At 46.0% G+C, this 18427-nt stretch overlaps 1 protein-coding gene across 4 annotated transcripts in view; it reads right to left on the minus strand.

Annotated features, from left to right (window-relative positions):
- The window catches only part of CSTPP1 (centriolar satellite-associated tubulin polyglutamylase complex regulator 1), a gene marked incomplete at its 3' end in the record, with an annotated part of 139550 nt that overhangs the window by 1328 nt on the left and 119795 nt on the right, over positions 1 to 18427 (minus strand). For 3 of the 4 annotated variants that reach the window (XM_081021303.1, XM_081021305.1, XM_081021304.1), the window contains 5 exons: positions 15663 to 15747; positions 7173 to 7258; positions 3864 to 4059; positions 2710 to 2819; positions 238 to 301 (listed from right to left, as the gene is read on the minus strand). In XM_081021303.1, the coding sequence (XP_080877429.1) occupies positions 238 to 301; positions 2710 to 2819; positions 3864 to 4059; positions 7173 to 7258; positions 15663 to 15747 (541 nt within the window). Of the gene's footprint in view, positions 1 to 233; positions 302 to 2709; positions 2820 to 3863; positions 4060 to 7172; positions 7259 to 15662; positions 15748 to 18427 lie in introns of those variants that run through there. The other variant, XM_081021306.1, reaches the window with a different exon arrangement.

Raw genomic sequence — 18427 nt, forward strand, 5'->3', positions numbered from 1 at the left:
TCTCATCAACTGCACCACTGAGCTGAGACGGATCCAAAGAGGAGTCCTGCTGCATAACCTGTGCCTGTAGCTCAGGGGCAAAATGCATGTTTTTTAAATGGAAGGTGTCGGGTTCAGTCCCCGGTATCTGCAGACAGGGGTGGAAATGTCCTTGAAGGAAGAGGCACTGCAGAGTAGACTACTGAGCTAGAGGGACATGTTGCCTGACTCTGCTTTCTCCGCTGGAAAGGGACTTACAGTTTCTCCAGTTCCTGATCCATATGTGGGTCAAGCAGCAGATCTGCCTTATCTGGGAGAGCACCTGGAGGAGAAAAAAAGCAACAAGGTGAAGATCAGCCTGACACTTCAGCAAAAACTGCTGTCATCCATATGCCATAAGAACTTGACAACTTCTATGCCCATTGTGTGTGTGTGCTTTTCAGCTGAACACTTAAGTTCATAATGCAAAATAGAGCCTTCTGCAGAGTGGATGATGCATCCCTTTGAGAACATGCAGTTAAGTCAAGGCGATGCTGGTCAATCTCTTTCCCAAAACAATGGGATTTGCGGGTACTCTTTTTTTTTTTAATGATATTTATTAAAAGTTTAACAATTTAACAATTGTAATTCTTAAAATAATAGATTTGTGGATACTCAGTTATGTTAACTGATTACCTTTTACATGCTCTATTGCTTGTTTTCTTGCTTAGAAGGAGCTACATGATCTCGGCCACTTGCAACAAGGGTGCCTATGCAGCTGTTGTCTTCTGAGGGATGCCTCATAGAAAATCTAACACATAAACCCACTGAGGTGTCTGGAGGGGGGAGCTGAAAGCAAGCACCCTTGCTGCTGTCTTTCCATTGTGTCTTCACAGAAATTGCGCAATTGTGTAGAATGAAATCCTGATGGCCTGCTTCCTTGCTGCAAAGCAGTATTGATAGGAGACAACTTGGGGTGGAGAAAAAATGCCTTAACCCTTTTTGCTTCCCACAATGTACTGGAGGCATGTTTGCAAGATGTAGTGGCTTGGGGTGGGAGCTAAGCTGGGAGAGCCGCTAAACTAGATGGACCAATGGTCTGACCACAGGAAGGCAACTTCCTGTGTTCTCTGACACTACAAGAAATGGGGTTCTTCAGCACTCCTGGCAGAAGCCTGCAGCAGCCAAGAAAATGCTCCCGCCTGCCGCCAGCCTTCCACAGCCTCAATTAGCTGAACCCAGCCAAATGCTGGTCATCTTCCTGCATGTGTAAGAAAGTCTCCTGGGACGCTTGAATCTCTTGGGAGAGTCAATAGGCAGCACTTAGAGGACTGGTGAATCAATATTGACGTGAGGCTGGGCGTTGCCATCTGCCTGAGAAACTCATCCGCTGTGCTCTAATCCCTGTCTCTCGTCATGGCAGGGCTGCCGCCTCTCCAAGGCCCCTGCCTGAAAGCGCCTCCCAGCCCTCGCCTGGAACTGCCCTCGCTGCAGGGCTCTGGGGAGCCTGTGATCCCCTGCAGACCAAAGCCTATTCAAATCAGCCTGCGTGCAGGGAAGATGAAAAGGCACCAGGAGAAGAATCCGGCTTCCCTTGCCAAGACGAGAGCACCTGTTCGACTTGCGGCTGCTGCCCCTCCCTGTGAGAGGCCTCGGCAGGAAGCTGGCAGGAGGCCAGAGGCCAGGCCTTCCTTAATGGAAGGGAAAACCCAGGCACTTTGTGCATGGCACAGCGATGGCAGTGGGCAGGGCTTACTCAGCCCATATGTTGGCTTTGCACCTTTACTGGAAAGTGGCTTTTGCAGACCTGGCTGGGCACAGTCCAGGCACCCTCTTCCTCCTGTGAATGGATGGATGTCTCCCTAAGCCTGTTTGCAGAGGGGATTGCAGGCTTGTATGCTCTGTCCCCTTTGATATATAATCTCCTTGCTGCTGGGTAAACAGCCCTGCACCAGGATAGCATTAGCAGCTCAGATGGCTGGCTGAGGCACAGGGAGGGAGAGAGCAGCGCTGGCTGTGTGTGACTTAGACCCTCGGCTGGCGGCTCACACGGGCCAGAAAACAAGAGAGGGCAGAGGGACAGAGAAGCAGCTTCGTACAGGGACTTGCAATGGGTTGAAGATACTCAGAAGTCACTAGTACTAGTCACTAGGTACCACTGTATAGGACAGAACCCAACAATAGCTAGAAATTTAGCACAAAGGAATACATGAGATTAAATGTGAAATCTGATGGGCTCACTTTAGCCAATCATAATTCATTTGATCCAGTGCAGGCCACAAAGGATTGGGCCAAGAATTAAACAATTAATTTAAGAACCACTTCTCTCATTTTGCAGAAACAAATCAACAAATGTATACTCAGCAGACGGTTGCAGCCAGTCACAGCTGCCTGACAAGGGAAACCGGTATGAAACCCATGTTTCCAAACACGCATCTGCCACAGTCACACTTTACAACTAAAAGATAATGCATGATGTGGTCTTTGGGCAACTGGAAGGAATTAAAGCAGTTTAAATGAAGGGTTTTTCTTTATTTTTTTGTACTGTCCCGCTTGCCTTTCTTGACTGATTCATTCCAAGTTTCTTTACTCCAAAGGGACCTTTCTAAAATGCTCCTACATTTTTCTTCTGGTATATTTGGTCACGGCAAAGGCATCTTTCTCAGTGGTCACTTTAAAACCCGCTGTCAACTTCCCTAGACCACATCATTGCAGGGGAGAGGGAAGAAACAGGGTGGGACTTTTCTTTACCAAGGGCTCTGTTGATCCCATGATGCTTTGCAAGAGCCATCAGAAATCCATAGAAGGTCAGTCTCTGCACACTGCTCAGAACTTCCTTCACAATAGCAGATGGGGGACAGCTAGGCAAACGAGAGGAACACAGGAAGAAATTGTGCTGGGTCAGTTTCAGCAATTTCAGCTTATGGATGGAGGGATGGATCAGGTGTCACTTTGCAACATGAAGCTGTCTTTTAAAAGTACGCAGGAGGAAATAATCTCCCCATAACTCCCTCCTCCTCTGGCCATGTGTGAATTGGGCTGCACCCCCTTGCCTCAAGGGATTTTGGTGGGAGCTGCCGCCTGGCATGTTACCATTAAGGGAAGACTCCTTCCACCATAGGCTTGACAGGATCCAGTCACTTAGTCCCCTTCCCTTGCCTCAGGGGAGGACCGCTGCCTGCTATGGCATCAAGGAAGAAGGACAAGGACAGGAAATGATGCCTGGACGAGCCTGGCTCTGTGTGGACCCTGTACAATTCCTGCTTCTGTACTCGATTTGAGAATCTTCTGTGAGCTGCTTTGAGAGTGTCTTGGGGCTATAAAGCAGGGTATGAATAAATAATCAATCTCCACAGGCAACCATGATTGCCTTTTAATGTGAGGAGGTGAAGGGCATTTCCCAACAACTTTGACCAGCAGGTACTGCAATCCATTTCTGTCAGCGCTGGCATAGCTCTCCTACTGAAGGAAGGATACTGTCAGCACTGTTTCTTTTGAGAAATGGGCCCTATTTCACGCTCAGTCTGAAATGCCCTAGATGGGCCTGAGAATACTGGGGTACTCTTAAGTCAAAAGACCACTTCCCTCTAGCAGAACTCAGAGTTAAGAGGAGGCTCAAAACGTGCTCACTTGTTACAGGGAAAACTGCCTTTTTGCAGTTGTGTGCTCCTCGAGAAGCTGGTATCATAATTTCTGTCACCCATCTAACTATCAGTGGTATTTAGCTGTGCTAGTTTCAGAGAGCAGAGAGGCAGCATTGGGCTAAGGATACAGGGCAACTTGCCACATCTCAGTTCCTAGATGTGACGAGTGTCTTTGCCTCGACTTCAGGGAGCCCCTCCCCTCCCTGCAAGGTAGGAAAGATGAACCATGGTTTATTCATGTTAGCCGGTCACAAGCCTTACCTGTATTTGGACCTGTCACACAGAGACTCAAGGCACTGGTAAAATGCAGATGCCTCCACCCCATCGAGCGGGCTGCACTCACTTAGAGTCTGGCGCGAACGATGCTGCCCAGAGGATGACGTAGGCACAATGACAGTGTTTGGGTTCTTGCCCGTCAAGAGCTCTTGATAGATGGCAGCCATGCTTTCAATAAACTCTGTAAAAACAGAAAGGCAACTTAGAAATCATGGTTATTGGCACACATGGGAATTCTCCAGGCTTGGGGACATGTGTAGCAAATCGATCCCATTCTTCCTCCTGCAGTTACTTATGCATGATACTGACAAAGAAGCCTTAGAGCATGCAATACTGTGATTTTACCTGTGTTACTATGTGAGGAGGTGACCCAAAAGGCCTTAGTGCAGGGGACGTCAACATGGTCCCCTTCACATGGTTTTGGACTAATACTATGGTATGTATTTTTGTGTTTTCATATTGTAAACTGCCTTGTGATCCTCGGATGAAGGGTGGTCTAGAATTGTTAAAAAAAAAAAAGCAGCCCCATCATCCCTGGCCGTTGGCCATGCTGGCTGGGGCTGGTGGGTGCTGTAGCCCACAACATCTGGGAGGAAATCACACTGGCAACCTCTGTGCCGTAGTGACACAGCCTAGCACTTAGCCTTTTCAGGATGGGACAGGAAAGCCACAAGAGGATTTCACAGGGCCACCTCTGAAAATCTTGTGGATGAATTGCTGGTCCTGCTCTTTGAGTGTGCTTTTTAAGAAAAATTCCTTCCAACTTTGATTCTACGAAGGAGAGTGAAAGTCAAGGCCACCCAATCAGACTAGCTTCTTAAACACGCTAACTTCCACGGTCACAGAGATAAACACCACCCAAGTTAGGAAGAAGCTGTTTGGAATTGTTGGAGGAGGCAAGGGAGTTGGGTCAAGCAGTCTCCAGCCTGCAGCCCAGTGTACTTCAGCACAAATCCAAAGTAAACACAATACAGGGTCCAAAGGGAAGGTTAGGGGGAGAAGCTGGCCGAAAGCATTTTCCCCCAGGCTCCAAAGCTTCCCCGCTGTTTACTCCCAGAATCTAAATTTAAACAAGTTTGTTTATGGACCTGGTCAGCCATTTACAGATGGAGATTCCACACTGAGTGGTTTGCATGCATGTGGACTGGTAGGGTAGCCTGGAAAGCGGACGTGCGCAGATGAGCATGGAAGTGGTGACCTGTGGTCTGTGTCTGCTGACCTCTACGCACACAACAAAAGCCTGGAAGGCTATGATGCGTCACGAAGATGGGTGGCTTTCTAAGGTTATCCTGAAGGTCCAGAGTTTAGAGCAGCTTTCAGAACATGCTGCATACTTGAAATAGACCCCATTCACGCAGGAGAGAGTGACAGAGAGGGGTTCATTATCTGCTGTGCATTTGGATTCCATCCCTGCCCAGAGATAAACAACAGAGAGGCATGTCGTAAGGATGAAGCAGGACAAGGAATTTAGCACACGATTCCATCTCTCAGAAGCAATAAAATGTAAACAGGCATTTCCACACGGTTACCATGAATATACACTGTCCCCAAATTTCAGGGTTTTTCCCCCTGACAGGTGCTAGAGTCTTCACTCAGACCCATTCTCTCGCTGGTTACTATTAGAAAGGAAACTGCTTTCCAGAAATAAAATACTTGGGGCTGCTTCAAGCATTTTGAATTTGCTACATGTAAAGGGTTTTTGTGAAGATGTGAGAAAACCATGTACATGATGCCTATTTGCAGTTGTGCTGGTTGTATATTGATATTTTTCTTCTCCAGGTGTTTTGGGTTACAATGCAATCTGAGGCAGCATGGCCAGTGTTCAGGTATGGTGGGTGCACCTATCACTGGAGGTTTGTTCACAACAGATTTCTGATGGGGTTACACAGAATCAGGTGTGTGGTTTGGGGGTGCTCCTGGGCATAGTGTTATTTATGGAGGTGACCTCAGTGGCTGGGAGTGACTTCTATCAGTTTGGGTTCAATCACCAACTGCAGCCTTGTCTGGAGAAAGTGGAGCTGGCCCCAGTTACACATGCACTGGTCACATCCAGACTAAACTACTACAGTGATCTGCATATAGGACTGCCTTTGGAGACAGTCCAGAAACTTCAGCTGCTACAAACTTCAGCTGCCAAAATGCTTGTGGGAGTAGACAGTTTGATCACATCACACTGATTTTGCATCAGTTGCTCTTGCCACCCATTTGTTTCTGGGCTCAGTGGGAAGAACTGGTAGTAACCTTTAAAGCCCTGAACAGTTTAGGACCAGATTATTTGAAGTGCTGCCTACACCCATATGAACCTACCCAGGATAAGGACCTCCTACTAAGGTTGGCAAATACCAAAAACAGGGCCTTTTCAGTGTCAGCTCCACACTTGTAGAAGAACTGCTTCTCCCCTTTTCTTGTCGTCCTTAAGCAGACCCTAAAGACTTCTTTATTTCACTGAGTTTCTTATTTTTCAAGCTGGACCCCCTGTATATGCTTTTATCTCATGTGTTTTCACAGTGGTACCTTGGGTTAAGTACTTAATTCGTTCCAGAGGTCCGTTCTTAACCTGAAACTGTTCTTAACCTGAAGCATCACTTTAGCTAATGGGGCCTCCTGCTGCCGCCGTGCCGTCAGAGCACGATTTCTGTTCTCATCCTGAAGCAAAGTTCTTAACCTGAAGCACTATTTCTGGGTTAGCGGAGTCTGTAACCTGAAGCGTATGTAACCTGAAGTATATGTAACCTGAGGTACCACTGTATTATTTGTCCATTGTTTTTCAAAAGCCACCTTGTGAGGGCTTGCCTTTAAAGGAGTGGGTAGAAATATATAAAAACCAATAATAATAATAAATATGCAGTGAAATGGATGCAAAGTTCACACATGAGGAGGAGCCACATGTACTTTTCATGCTTTAACGTCAGTTTTTTCTGGAAATGAGTTGTGTCCGAAGTGCCTCTCTGGCTCAGGAGTGTGTAGAATGAGTGACCTTCCCATGCAGTTCTCTATCAGGAGGATCTGCGTCGCAGGACAAGGCTTCCTGGCCTGTGTTGCCCACACTCCTGCCATATTTGTCCTGTCTAATGTAGCTGTGCAGGAGGACAGGGGCACCATGAGGGCAGGGCCACACTCAGCAGAGTGAAGTGCAGGGCTGCTGGCTTATCACGTTTTGAAGTAAGTGAAGCAATACATATTACCATGTAAAAAAGGGGGGTGGGCAATGGTGTGAAGCTGCTAAGTCCAGAGTCTACAATCCTAAATGGGTCACTGTAGTAAGAGAGACAAGGTTAGTAAGAATGGGCTCACCTGAGTAGTAAAACTGGATCTGGAGGGCAAACAGGAAGTCTGAAAAAGACATCAAGCAGTCCACAGCATCATCCATGAGAACAATCCTGGAATGGAGAAGGAGAGACAGATAGCTCAGCAACAACCAGTTGCTATGCCAGGTAACTCTCAGCTGAGGTCAAGTTCACAGGAAGAGAGCAAGGACTCCTCAGAGTCACAAAATGAACTCACAAAGTAGGTCACAGCCCTTTATAGATTAGAACAGATGCACAAGCTTCCACGGACTGGAATCCTAGGAATTACCTCTGCCTATTTCCCAAAGCAGGAGATGGGAGGCAGAGCCAAAAGTGGGGCAAAGGCACACCTTTCCTCTCTCTCCACCCAGCAGGCTGCCAGGGAATGAATGAACAGAGGTCTAAACTGCCAGAGGTCTAAACTGATCACATGTCAAGGGCTTCCTTGTCTTCCATCACTCCATCTGTTTTGGCTCTCTCCCAGTCACACACACACACACACACACACACACACACACACACACACGATTTCCTTCCTCCTGCTCTCTGCGCTCCCACCAACCACACAAATTTAGCTTGAAGGCTACAGGTTCACCACCTCTGGCTTCAGTTGTTTTGTTATACACTGGCTAAATCTTTAAGGTGCCCTGAGACTGCTTCTCCTAAAACAGACAAGCGTGGCTATTGGATCTATCTGATTTCATGGTGTGTGGATGCAACATTAGAACCCTGTGGAAATGGAAATGAAACATTGAGAGCTGAGCTGCCTCCAAGAGACTGGGTGCTTTTAAGGAAGGAGGTTCTTAACTTATTTCACTTGTTCCTAAAAAGGTGGTGATGGAGGGGCTTCTTGACACCTAAACTTTGGAAACCCACAAGTATCAGTCCTGCCTTGGCCAGTACGAAATAAAAATGTCATGCATGTAAGATACAGAATCAACATTTTCTGACAGCACAATCTGGAATCCTAAAAGAATGAAGGACACATTGCCTTCTGCTATCTTGGTTTAGCAATAATGGCCAAGTACTCTACACATAAAGGATAAAATGAAGACAAGATTGCAGCAACAAATTCCTCCTGTTCTGACCTTGGACAAACACAGCTAATGCTAGCAGGAAAGAAAAGGGCTTTACTGTGCCGATTTATGCTGCTATTCCAAATAGCATTGATATTTATGAAACTAGCAGAACAAGATGAAAGCTAAACCTGGGATGCTCCTATGAAGGATTCAGGAAATAATCCTTTTGTTTCCTTCATCTCTCAAGTCTGGGCTGCTCACTACTATGAGTAGGGAGAAGGGAGCACTTTGTGGGGAGAGCATTGTTTGGGGCCCCACATCTGTTTAGTGGGTTCTGCAGGGCACATGGAACTATCATTTGTGTTTTATGCTTCCTACTTGGTGAAAAACACTGGCATGGCTCTTGGTTTGCATCTGTTTGCCAGTTGTTGTCCATATAAAGACTCCATGCACGAAATACACGAATGGGAGCTGAACTTGAGAATGGATAGACAAGAATCATAGAACTGTAGAGTTGGAAGGGGCCACTAGGGCTAGCTAGTCCAACCCCCTACAATGCAGGAATCCTTTGCCCAATGTGGGGCTCAAACCCACAACTCTGAGATTAAGAGTCTCATGCTGTACCAGCTCAGCCATCCCAGCCTAAAGAGATCCTGTTAGGGCAGCTGGGCCCACATCACAGCCTACGAACGCACCTACCTACAGATATACAATTCGCTCTTCATAAAACACGCAGGGTCAAATAGGGTGAAAACTCATTTTGCTTCCATAAACAGTAAGCTCTGCCATGGCTTTGGCAAACATCCTCCAGCATTTGTCCGTTCATATGGTTCTAACACAGAGCGAACTGTATCCTTCAGAGCAGGAATGCCTTTTACTGGGGAGGGTTTGGGACTAGGACTCCCTTATAATCCAGAGAGAAGTCATCAGTCCTGGGTTGCTCCAACTGGTGGAAGAGGCTCACAGAAGCTGAGCAGGAGGAGGAGACGGAAGGCGGCCGGACGCATCTGCGGGAAAGGCTTCCCTCTCCGCCACTCGGACCAGCTCAGTTCAGTGAGGCAAATTCAAGCACACAGAGCAGCTTGAATTAATTATTGCCAAGAAGAAAGGCTACGGCTAAGAGGGTCCCCAGGAGAAAAGCCACTATTTAAAACAAAACCCTTTGAAGATGTCGAAGTGCTTCTGTTTTATTTATTATGTCCCAGAAACCGCCTCCTCCTCCTCCTCCCGCTGTCTAGAGCGGCAGCAGCTCCAGTTCTTAATTCCCACTAATAAGCACGTTATGGAGATTGTCGGTGGCCACATCAAGGAGATGGCTTTGAAGCTGGAAGGCAGAGCATCTTCCATCTCCCAGGCAATGCAGCGCAGCCTCTGGCATCCAAAACCGCTCTTCAAGCCCTTGGAAGTGCTACAGGCTGCTTCGGTGCCTCAAAGCTTCGCACCCCTCAGGTAGCCCCAGTGAAGGCAGCTGAAAAGCAGATGCCAGGAAATCTCTGCTCCTGGAAGAAAGAGGGTGAAGAAAAAGCCAGGGGCACTGAAGTCATGCTGAGCTTCAGTGGTGAATTCAAGGTCTGACCCTTAATGGAGTCGGCACTCCTTCTCTCCCCCCACCCCGCCCCAATTCTAGAAGTGCTGGAAGGCTGTGATAGTTGTCTGAAGCTCTGCAAAGGTATTTGAGGAAGCTAAATTAAGGGAAGACCATAAAGCTACGCCAGAAGGTGTCTTGAGGAAGCACCTAGCTGGAAGCAGGTGTCCTTTGGTGTTGGGTCTCCGGCTCCAGTTGGCCCGAGTGTCTGTTCTCCAGAGAAGACCAGTAGTGGGTAGAGCCGGCCCAGTTGCTTAAGAAGAGGGTGAGCAACAGAGGTATTTCCCCAAGTGAACTGCTGGCTGCACAGCTGAAGCAACCTGTAAAGCACTGCCAGGGACATGTTTATGCTTCTCCTAAAGAGCTGAATGGGAGGAAAATCTGAGGAAGGGCAGGAGCCAAAAGAAAGGGACGTGGTCCTAATTTATGGCGACATCCTGGAGATGGAAATGGACAGGCACGAACTCTCTAGAAAACAGATGTTTGTGGACAGGGGGAGGAGAAACGTCTCATCCTTCCCTTTCTATTTTTCATATTGCACTCCAAGCACAAGGTTACAGCGCCTGGGTGATGCTTTGCATATTGTGGAGCACTCATTTAATGCTTATAGTTCATGACAAAAACTAAGGAAACACAGAGGTGACAGAAGGACTACAAGTTGAAAATAAGGCATGTTGTAGATCAGATGTGGTAGTCTGACTCTGCTTTTCTGTAAGTTAAGTTCCCTCTTCCTCCATCCATCCATTTTATCAATTCCTTCCTTCAGCATATTGTGAAAGTAGAGTCTGCTAATGGGGACATTTTTTTCCTAAGGTTGCTAGCTGCTGAGGGGTGGGAGGAACCTCTCTTCCAACCATGGAGAAGGAGTGAAGAAATAAGCCTCCCTCCACACCCCGTGTTCTGGCTTCCTAGTAAGAATCACACACCCCTGTAATTCATTAGGGAAAAATAAGCTCCATCACTGTATACTACCCATTAAATGAACATCTAGCTTGGCCCTAAGTCAGCGGGTGTCACAGACAGAAATTGGCCATGATATGAAACCCCAGCAAGCCTACTTTTCAGCAGCAACAAGTTGAAACTGTCAAGCGTATATTATGGGGTGGGGAATGTTTGTTAATCAGCACAATGTCATCAAGGCCCTTGTTGAAATAGCTGAAATCTGATCATTCCTTTGAACAGATGCAGGGAGGGGTCTTGGTAAAGCTCCTCATCTGCTATGGACTAGCTGGATGCGGGGGGGGGGGGGAGGGAGGCACCCCCTCCAGGGGAAGAAGGCTCAGAGCCAGGGGATTGGTGGTGGGATGACAATGAGTGGTTGGAGGGAGAAGAGGGGGGCAGACTGGGAGGAGGAGGTGTTGGAAGCTGAAGAGGTAACAGGGTTTATTGAGCAGGAAGCGGCTGTGACAGACAGGAATCCAGAATCAGGGGCGGGGGGAGGTCAAGAGGCAAAGTGGAGGCAGGCTGCTGAAGAAGCCAGCAAAGCTCTCCCTCCATCTGTGACCAGCTCCCCTTCCCCCTGGTCTCCCAGAACAAGAAGAGGAATGAGGAGGGCGGAGCAAAGAGAGACCAGGCAGAGGAGCTGTAGGCTGATGGAGAAGGAACCTTCAGTCCTCACAACTGCTTCGTTGGGGCTAGGCCTACTGGGAAGGGTTGCTGTGACCACTAGGACTGAGCTGTTTTGATTTCTTTGAATAACTAACTTACCTAACTTACCTGACACTGGGTGTTTTGTTGCTGACCCACCCCTGAGATCAGAACTGAGGGAACTGCCCGGCACTAAGCAGACTTCTCTCACACCTCTGCCACCACACCCTCTGGGAAGGGCTGACTTCAGGTAGTTTCAAGGTTACGAGCAGCTGATGTGTGGGACACAGCCCATCACTGTTTCGATGATGCCGGAGACAGAATGGCCCCTGCTCTTCGAGCCAAGCTGGATCAGCTCATGTCTGTGTCCAGGCTCCCCATTCTTCCTGATCACTCCTGTTATGGGACTGGGAGCCCATGCAGAGAGCACTTAATATGAGCAAAGCCTAATATTAACCAGCAGGCACAAATCATTGCTAAAAAAAGAGTGAGTTAGGCACAGTATATGGGCGCCTGCAATTCTGCTGCAAGTCCTAATATTTTGCTTCTAACCAGATAACCCACAAATCAAAGCAGGTCTATGTCACATATCACTGCCAAAGATGAAAGCCTCCAAACTGCCTGTGGCCGATACCTTGCAGGGAACTCACCGGCGCATGTGGGAACTAGCCCAGTTCTCTCTGGTTTCGTCACAAGAGATGGAGGCCCAGACTGCACGTGAAGCAGGAGACCTGCATCTTTAAAGATGGGTCTGTGTCTGCCCCTTTCATGTGGGGTGGGGTGTGATTCATAAGGCCAAAGGGGAACATGGGTGAGGGTTCTTGGAACTCCCCCACTCGCCATCACCCCCTCCTGGAGAAATACACACACAACCTCTCTCCCAGTTTTTCTAGCAGCCAGGCTTACTCCCTGTATCAGAAGGTGACTAGAAGGAAAGTCTTTGGAGAGAGGGACTGGGGGGAGGGATGGGAGCAGTGGGCAGGCAGCTCACAGCTCACCACTCACCTACCATTTGCCCCTTTAGATGCCACCCCACGAATGGAGCCAACCTGTGTTTAAAGATGCTGGATCACACCTCGTTCTCTTCTTCATTGCGGCTGCCTCTCCTCTCTGCCCCAACGTCTATGTGACCTCTTTCTTTCATACTGTTTGTTATCAGCACATAGCAACAGGCCTCCAAAGAGCTGGCTGCCCTGTGAAATCATCTCAGCCATGCAGCTTCAAGGATTCCAAAAGGCCTGCTGGATTATGAACGATGCCTGCCTATGAAATCATAGCCCCCAAAGCTTATCGATAGGTGCTGTCACTGAGTGGACTGATGGTAAGCGTTAAGTTATATCCTACTTGAAAGCAGGAACAAGAATCCTGGTTGGCAGGGGAAGTGACAAGCATGAGCCTGCTTGCCGATACTGAATCGAAGAGCCAGCTGCCTGGGAAAAAACGATCTGTCCAGCTGGTGACACTAATGGCCCATCGTCAGCCCAGGGGCTTCCGATGTACAAGTAGGGGGAAACTACAAGAAAAATGCAGACAAGAGTATCAGAAGGTATAGAAGAGGAAGGAGAGGCAAAACCAGCTTCAGATTTAAGGCAGTATATCAAGTAACTTCCCTTGATTAGCTGCGTGGGTGAGAGCAAATTGTTAGCGCAAGGAAGCTCTCAAACCCAGAAGAGCAAAGGCAGTGAGATCATTCCCACCTGAGCCGGGGTGCCTCAGACACAGATCTCATTTTTCTCTCACACCTGCCGTCCCAAAGCCCCCAGCCTGTCTGTCTCCAAGGCACAAGCACACAACAGAGGAGTTGTGCGAAGCCTGCCCCCCTTCAGTGGGGCCTCAGGTTTACAATGGCTTTGCAGATTAAATTCCTTGACACAATCTTCAGCACTGCGCCTCATCTCAGATTTATGTATTCAGACTTATAGCTTGCATTGTGAAGACTGTGGACCAATGAAGTTATTCCTGGCAAAAATTCTTATTTATCCTTGCAATCAGCTTCTGAGGTAGGCCGCTATTAATTTCTTTTTTCTTTTCTTTTTTAAATGCTTTTTTAATTTTGCAAAAAACAATCAACAAAAACAATCCAAGATCAATACAAATTACAAAAAGAAAAGAAAATTCATACATCACAGATTCCATTATGACTTCCGATCACCCCATCGTGTTTCCTGGGTTACATTATCAGCTGCACACTTTCCATTGTCTCTCATAAATTGTCTCAAATTGTCTTGGTTTTCTAAAATTTCCTACTGTCATGCAGGGGTCAATCAAAACCTGCCAGAGAATTTAGATGTTTACAATGCTCTTTTAGGTATACTCTGTAAATGTCCCATTGTCTAATAAACCTTTGTTCTGTATCATCTCTCATTCTTCCTGTCGTTTTTGCTAATTCTGTGTATTCTAGCATTTTTGCCTGCCAATCCAACTTAGTGTGAACAGATTCTCCTTTCCATCCTTTAGCTATTAAAATTCTTGCTGCATACATGAAAATTCTCCTTAGATTTTTCAGAATATCATTATTCATTATAACCAGCAGAGAGGCTTCGGGGTTTTTTGCAAAGGAAATTTCAAAAATCTTTTAAAGCTCATTGTATATTGTTTCCCAGAATCATTTAATTTTTTTACAGTTCCACCAAATGTGGATCATCGTGCCCTCTGCCTCTCCAACAAATGCTTGGTTTTATACATTTTAGCCAGTTTTGAAGGTGTTAGATACCAATGGTAAAGCATTTTCATGAAATTCTCTTTCAGGTTATAGCACACGGTGAACTTCAAGTCTTCAAGTCACTTTGCAAACTGAACTGAAACACAGCTGACTTGCTCACTTGGTTAAAGTCAGCCGGTGAGTTCATTGGATTAATACCCAGGTTTCACAGGCCAGCTCTTAATACTCTACTAACTGGCTCTTGATTAAACCAGCAGTGACAATAAAGGTGACATGTGCCTTAATTTTTTTTCCTTTTGCATGTTGAGTAAGATGCTAGAGCATTGCAGAAAGCGTCTCGTGATTCATAGAGCCTGCTGCAGCAGGCAAACTTTGCACTCCCTGTCTTGTCAATTCCCTTAAGGCCATACCTAATTCTGCTGAGAACCAAAAGGCAGATCCTCTTGCTATTGACATTGTCTTTATGTCTATTAGACTCTTAAAAAGTGGCTTTCAACTGGGTTCTGGAAAAGCCCTGGTGGTTCTTTGGAGGGTTCTTCATGAGAAGATTAGTAATGGCCAAGAAGCCTCCCTTAAGTTCCTCATAGAATCATAGAATTGTCAAGTTGGAAGGGACCCCAAGGATCATCTATTCCAACCCCCTACAATGCAGGAATCTTTTGCCTAACATGGGGCTCGAACCCATGAACCTGAGATTAAGAGTCTATGCTACCTTGACGGTCTTCAGGAGACAAGGCAACATGGAAACATACTCCTGAAGATAAAACAGTTGAAAACCACTGATCTAGTATGACAGCCTCCCACACTCAGTTTGCATGCTTTTCGTGTTCAGTAGTTTATTTTATTTATTTAAACAAAATTAATATACTGCTTGCTTGACAGAATATCTCTTAAGTGGTTTGAATCTATCAGCACACCAACTGTGACTTGTTTTCAAGCGACTTTACAGATAAATCTGCCCATATCCAATTCAACATAGACTCTGCCCCAACTGCGGTATCTAAGCCAGAGATATGTCAGGCTACCCTTTGCCAAAATTGCTTAGATTACTCGATCATTGGATGTCAACAGGATGCCTGGGGAATCTCGCATATCAGTCTGGAGTCCATAAGGGTTTGGAACTGAGACCAGAGGAGCTATTCCTTGGAAGATTTCAGACTGAAAGTGGATCAAGAATAAAACCCATTCCCCTCCCCCTTCTCCCAGAATTTGAACATGAGGTTCAGCTCTGAAACAGATCCCTTTATATTAAACCAAAACATGCAGTACAAACCCCCAAAGTAAACATATTGCTTATCGCAAATACTGCAATTTTAAGAGACAGTTCAGTATTCATTCTTTGTTTTAAGTCAGGGTACTAAAAGCATTCAAGTTTAAATGGGTACCGACAGCAGTAAAGCATTCCTGTTTGCAAGGCTGGGCTTCCCTGTATTGAACACAAAAGCAGTGATCAGGAAAGACTTGTGTCCCCAAGTCTGTGTTTATCATAGGCAACCTGCATCATTCAAATTGCATATGCACCATGCACAACTGGCAGTGCCAACACTATTTCAGTACAGGCACTTTTTCTACCCAAGTATAAAGCAGGAGCTGATTCTCGCTGTAGGAAATAACCACAGATCTAATTGCTGAAGGAGTGCTCACCTTGCTGCTTTCTGTGTAAGCTCCATGGGGAAGTCAGGGCAAAGCAGCTGCAGGAGGCAGTGGTACTCCTTGGCTGTCAAGAGGTCTGCAACAGAAAGAGAAGGCTATTATTACTATATGTGTTCATTCAGTTTATGAGTCATTTCCCACAACCATCACAGAACAACTTGCAAAAATTAAAATAACATGACAGAATGCAGAGTTAAAAGGCAATGTCATACAGACAAGAAGGTGGGCAAAGCATAAAAGAGACTCAACCACTCAAAAGGAAGCGATTTCCATGCCAACCTGTATTTGCCACAATCAGCACCATTTCTGTTTCGCTGCAGTTCAGTTTCCAACAAGTATTTCTTTATTTACCTCACTGCCTGCTAATTAACATAAGTTATGTAACTTACCATAACATATGTAACTATTTATGTGACTTGCACAACTTGCATTCATTTCAATGTAAAGGAAATATCATAACAATCTTTAATAAGTCATCAATCACGTATCATTTGCATGGGGAGGGTGATGATGATGTGAAGGAAAACAATGGTGTTAATTCACTTGGCTGATTTCCAATTTCTGACCACAGACAAACACACCAACTGCAGCAATTTCCGCTTTCTTTTCCATTTTTGCTGGAATACGCCAACATTCCTTTATTTTTACATTTTTCTTTATGACATTATTCCAACTAATCAAAGCAGATGACAGTTTCAAATCATTGAATCGTTTGTGAGATGAATTCACCCCTTTGCCCACACAGCTGGAGTATATTCTCTTACCATTTACCATCTATTTATTTATTTAATAAAATTTCCAAATCCTCGACTACCCAAAAAAAATAATGGGGCTAGTGATGGCATACAGTGCACAAAGGACTTAGATCATGTTTAGAGTTTGTAGGGAGTTCCAGCATTTGGGGAGTGGAACATCTGCTTCCTTAACAGTCTAGACTCTTTGTTTCTTTATCCATAGGCTCCAAATGTTCCTTATTTACTAACACCTCTCCTCCTGCCACCACATTGCTTTCTGCCAAAAAGAAGAATCCAAATTCTGCAAAAAAAATATGCATGTATGCAGTTTTCTGAGTTCAGTAAGCATATGTCACATTGTTTGACTTAGTATATTTTAAAAACAAGTTAGTTTTCTTATTACGGGAGCCAGATTTTCTTGCCAACAAGAGTATGAACATGGAAAGTGACAATAGGACTTATCTTCAGTGGTATAGGTAGGCATTCCAATAGAAAAGTTGTAACAGAAAGGGCTGTAGTTGAATGGCAGATTATCAGAATTCATCTCCAGATACAACTGGGAGAGAGAGAGACCCATCTGAAAATCCAGAGAGCTGCTTCCAGTCAATAAAAACAATATAAAGCTACATTGATAGATGGTCCGACTCAGTAAAACATGTATCACTTAATGCACAAAACTTCCCCCAAAGAACCCAGGGAAGTGCAGTTCACCCTTCACACAGCTACAATTCCCAGTACCCTTACTGAATGAGTGTTTCTGGGATTCTTTGGGGGTCATGCTTTAAATGTGCTTTACATGCATGATGTACATAAAGTCCTGAGGGCCAAATTATATGTTTCATACAGATATATGTAAAATTAAACCAATGACCAACTTAAACAGGAAAAGTAATTTCTGGAGAGGCAATCTGGACCAGAAACGATGATGACTAAGCCTGGCCAGCCATTTCCCTGCTTCAGATCTGCCAAGTAGCTTCTCTCCTTTAGACAGTGAGAATAGCTCAGCTGGTACAGCAAGGGACTCTTAATCTCAGGGTTGCAGGTTTGAGCCCCACATTGGGCAAAAAGATTCCTGCATTGCAGGGGGCTAGACTAGATGACCCTCGTGGTCCCTTCCAACTCTACAATTCTTTGAACCCTGTGAGGGTGGGGAGCTGCCCATGATGTGGGGTTGGGAAATGGTGGTCATGGATGGGGTGCACACACAGACGCTGCAAACTTCTCCGGACCTGACTGCACACTCTTGAAACATCTTTTCTTATTTAAAAAGGGCTGTGATGGCAACATTACATGCATCTGTGTGTAATGTCTATTTTGGCCCAGTGAAGAGCCAAAAGCCCAGTGAATTAAAAGTTGCTTAAATTTGTTAAAAATCACTGGCAGGGTAACATTCGCTACCACATGCTAGGAAACCCATCCAAGCAACATCTGGCAGCATTAGGAAAGGCAAACAAGATCTAGGGGCATGTATGAAGAAGTATGGAGCACAAACCCACAGGCATTATTACTTTGGCATCCAGCGAGGCAGCTGGATGGCCTCTTTTGTAATTGTGTGTGCAAATCTGGTCACTATATTAAAGGAAGGCAGAGAGACCAGATCCAAAATACACAAGACAGCCAACCCAATGATTCATCTCTTAGGGAGCCGCTTTGTGAGAGGCTGGCAGAGAACGGCCTCTGTGGCTCAGAAGTGGGGCAGGGGGAGAGACGAAAGAGGTGAAGCTCAGGGAGGTTTATGGGATCTAAGGAGAATGGAAACATACTGATGTCAAAAAGCTGCTCATGATTGCATGTTCCCTGTCCAAAAGCTTGTGGACTGAAGTTAAGGAGAGGACTGGCTGAACAACAGTAATTTTGCTGTATTTCTATATGCAGAAGAATGCAAAGTATGGAAGAAAAGCCAGTAGTAGAACGAGGGCCAGGCTGGAAGCAGGCAGGCAGGATCCAAAGTGAACTCAGCGGGAGGACAGGGCTGGAAGGAACTTGGGTCACTCAGTTAGCCCTCTATAGCTCGTCCATTTT

The sequence above is a fragment of the Podarcis pityusensis genome, assembly GCF_964106645.2.
Source record: "Podarcis pityusensis genome assembly, chromosome: 1".
In the NCBI taxonomy this organism is placed as follows: Eukaryota; Metazoa; Chordata; class Lepidosauria; order Squamata; family Lacertidae; genus Podarcis; species Podarcis pityusensis.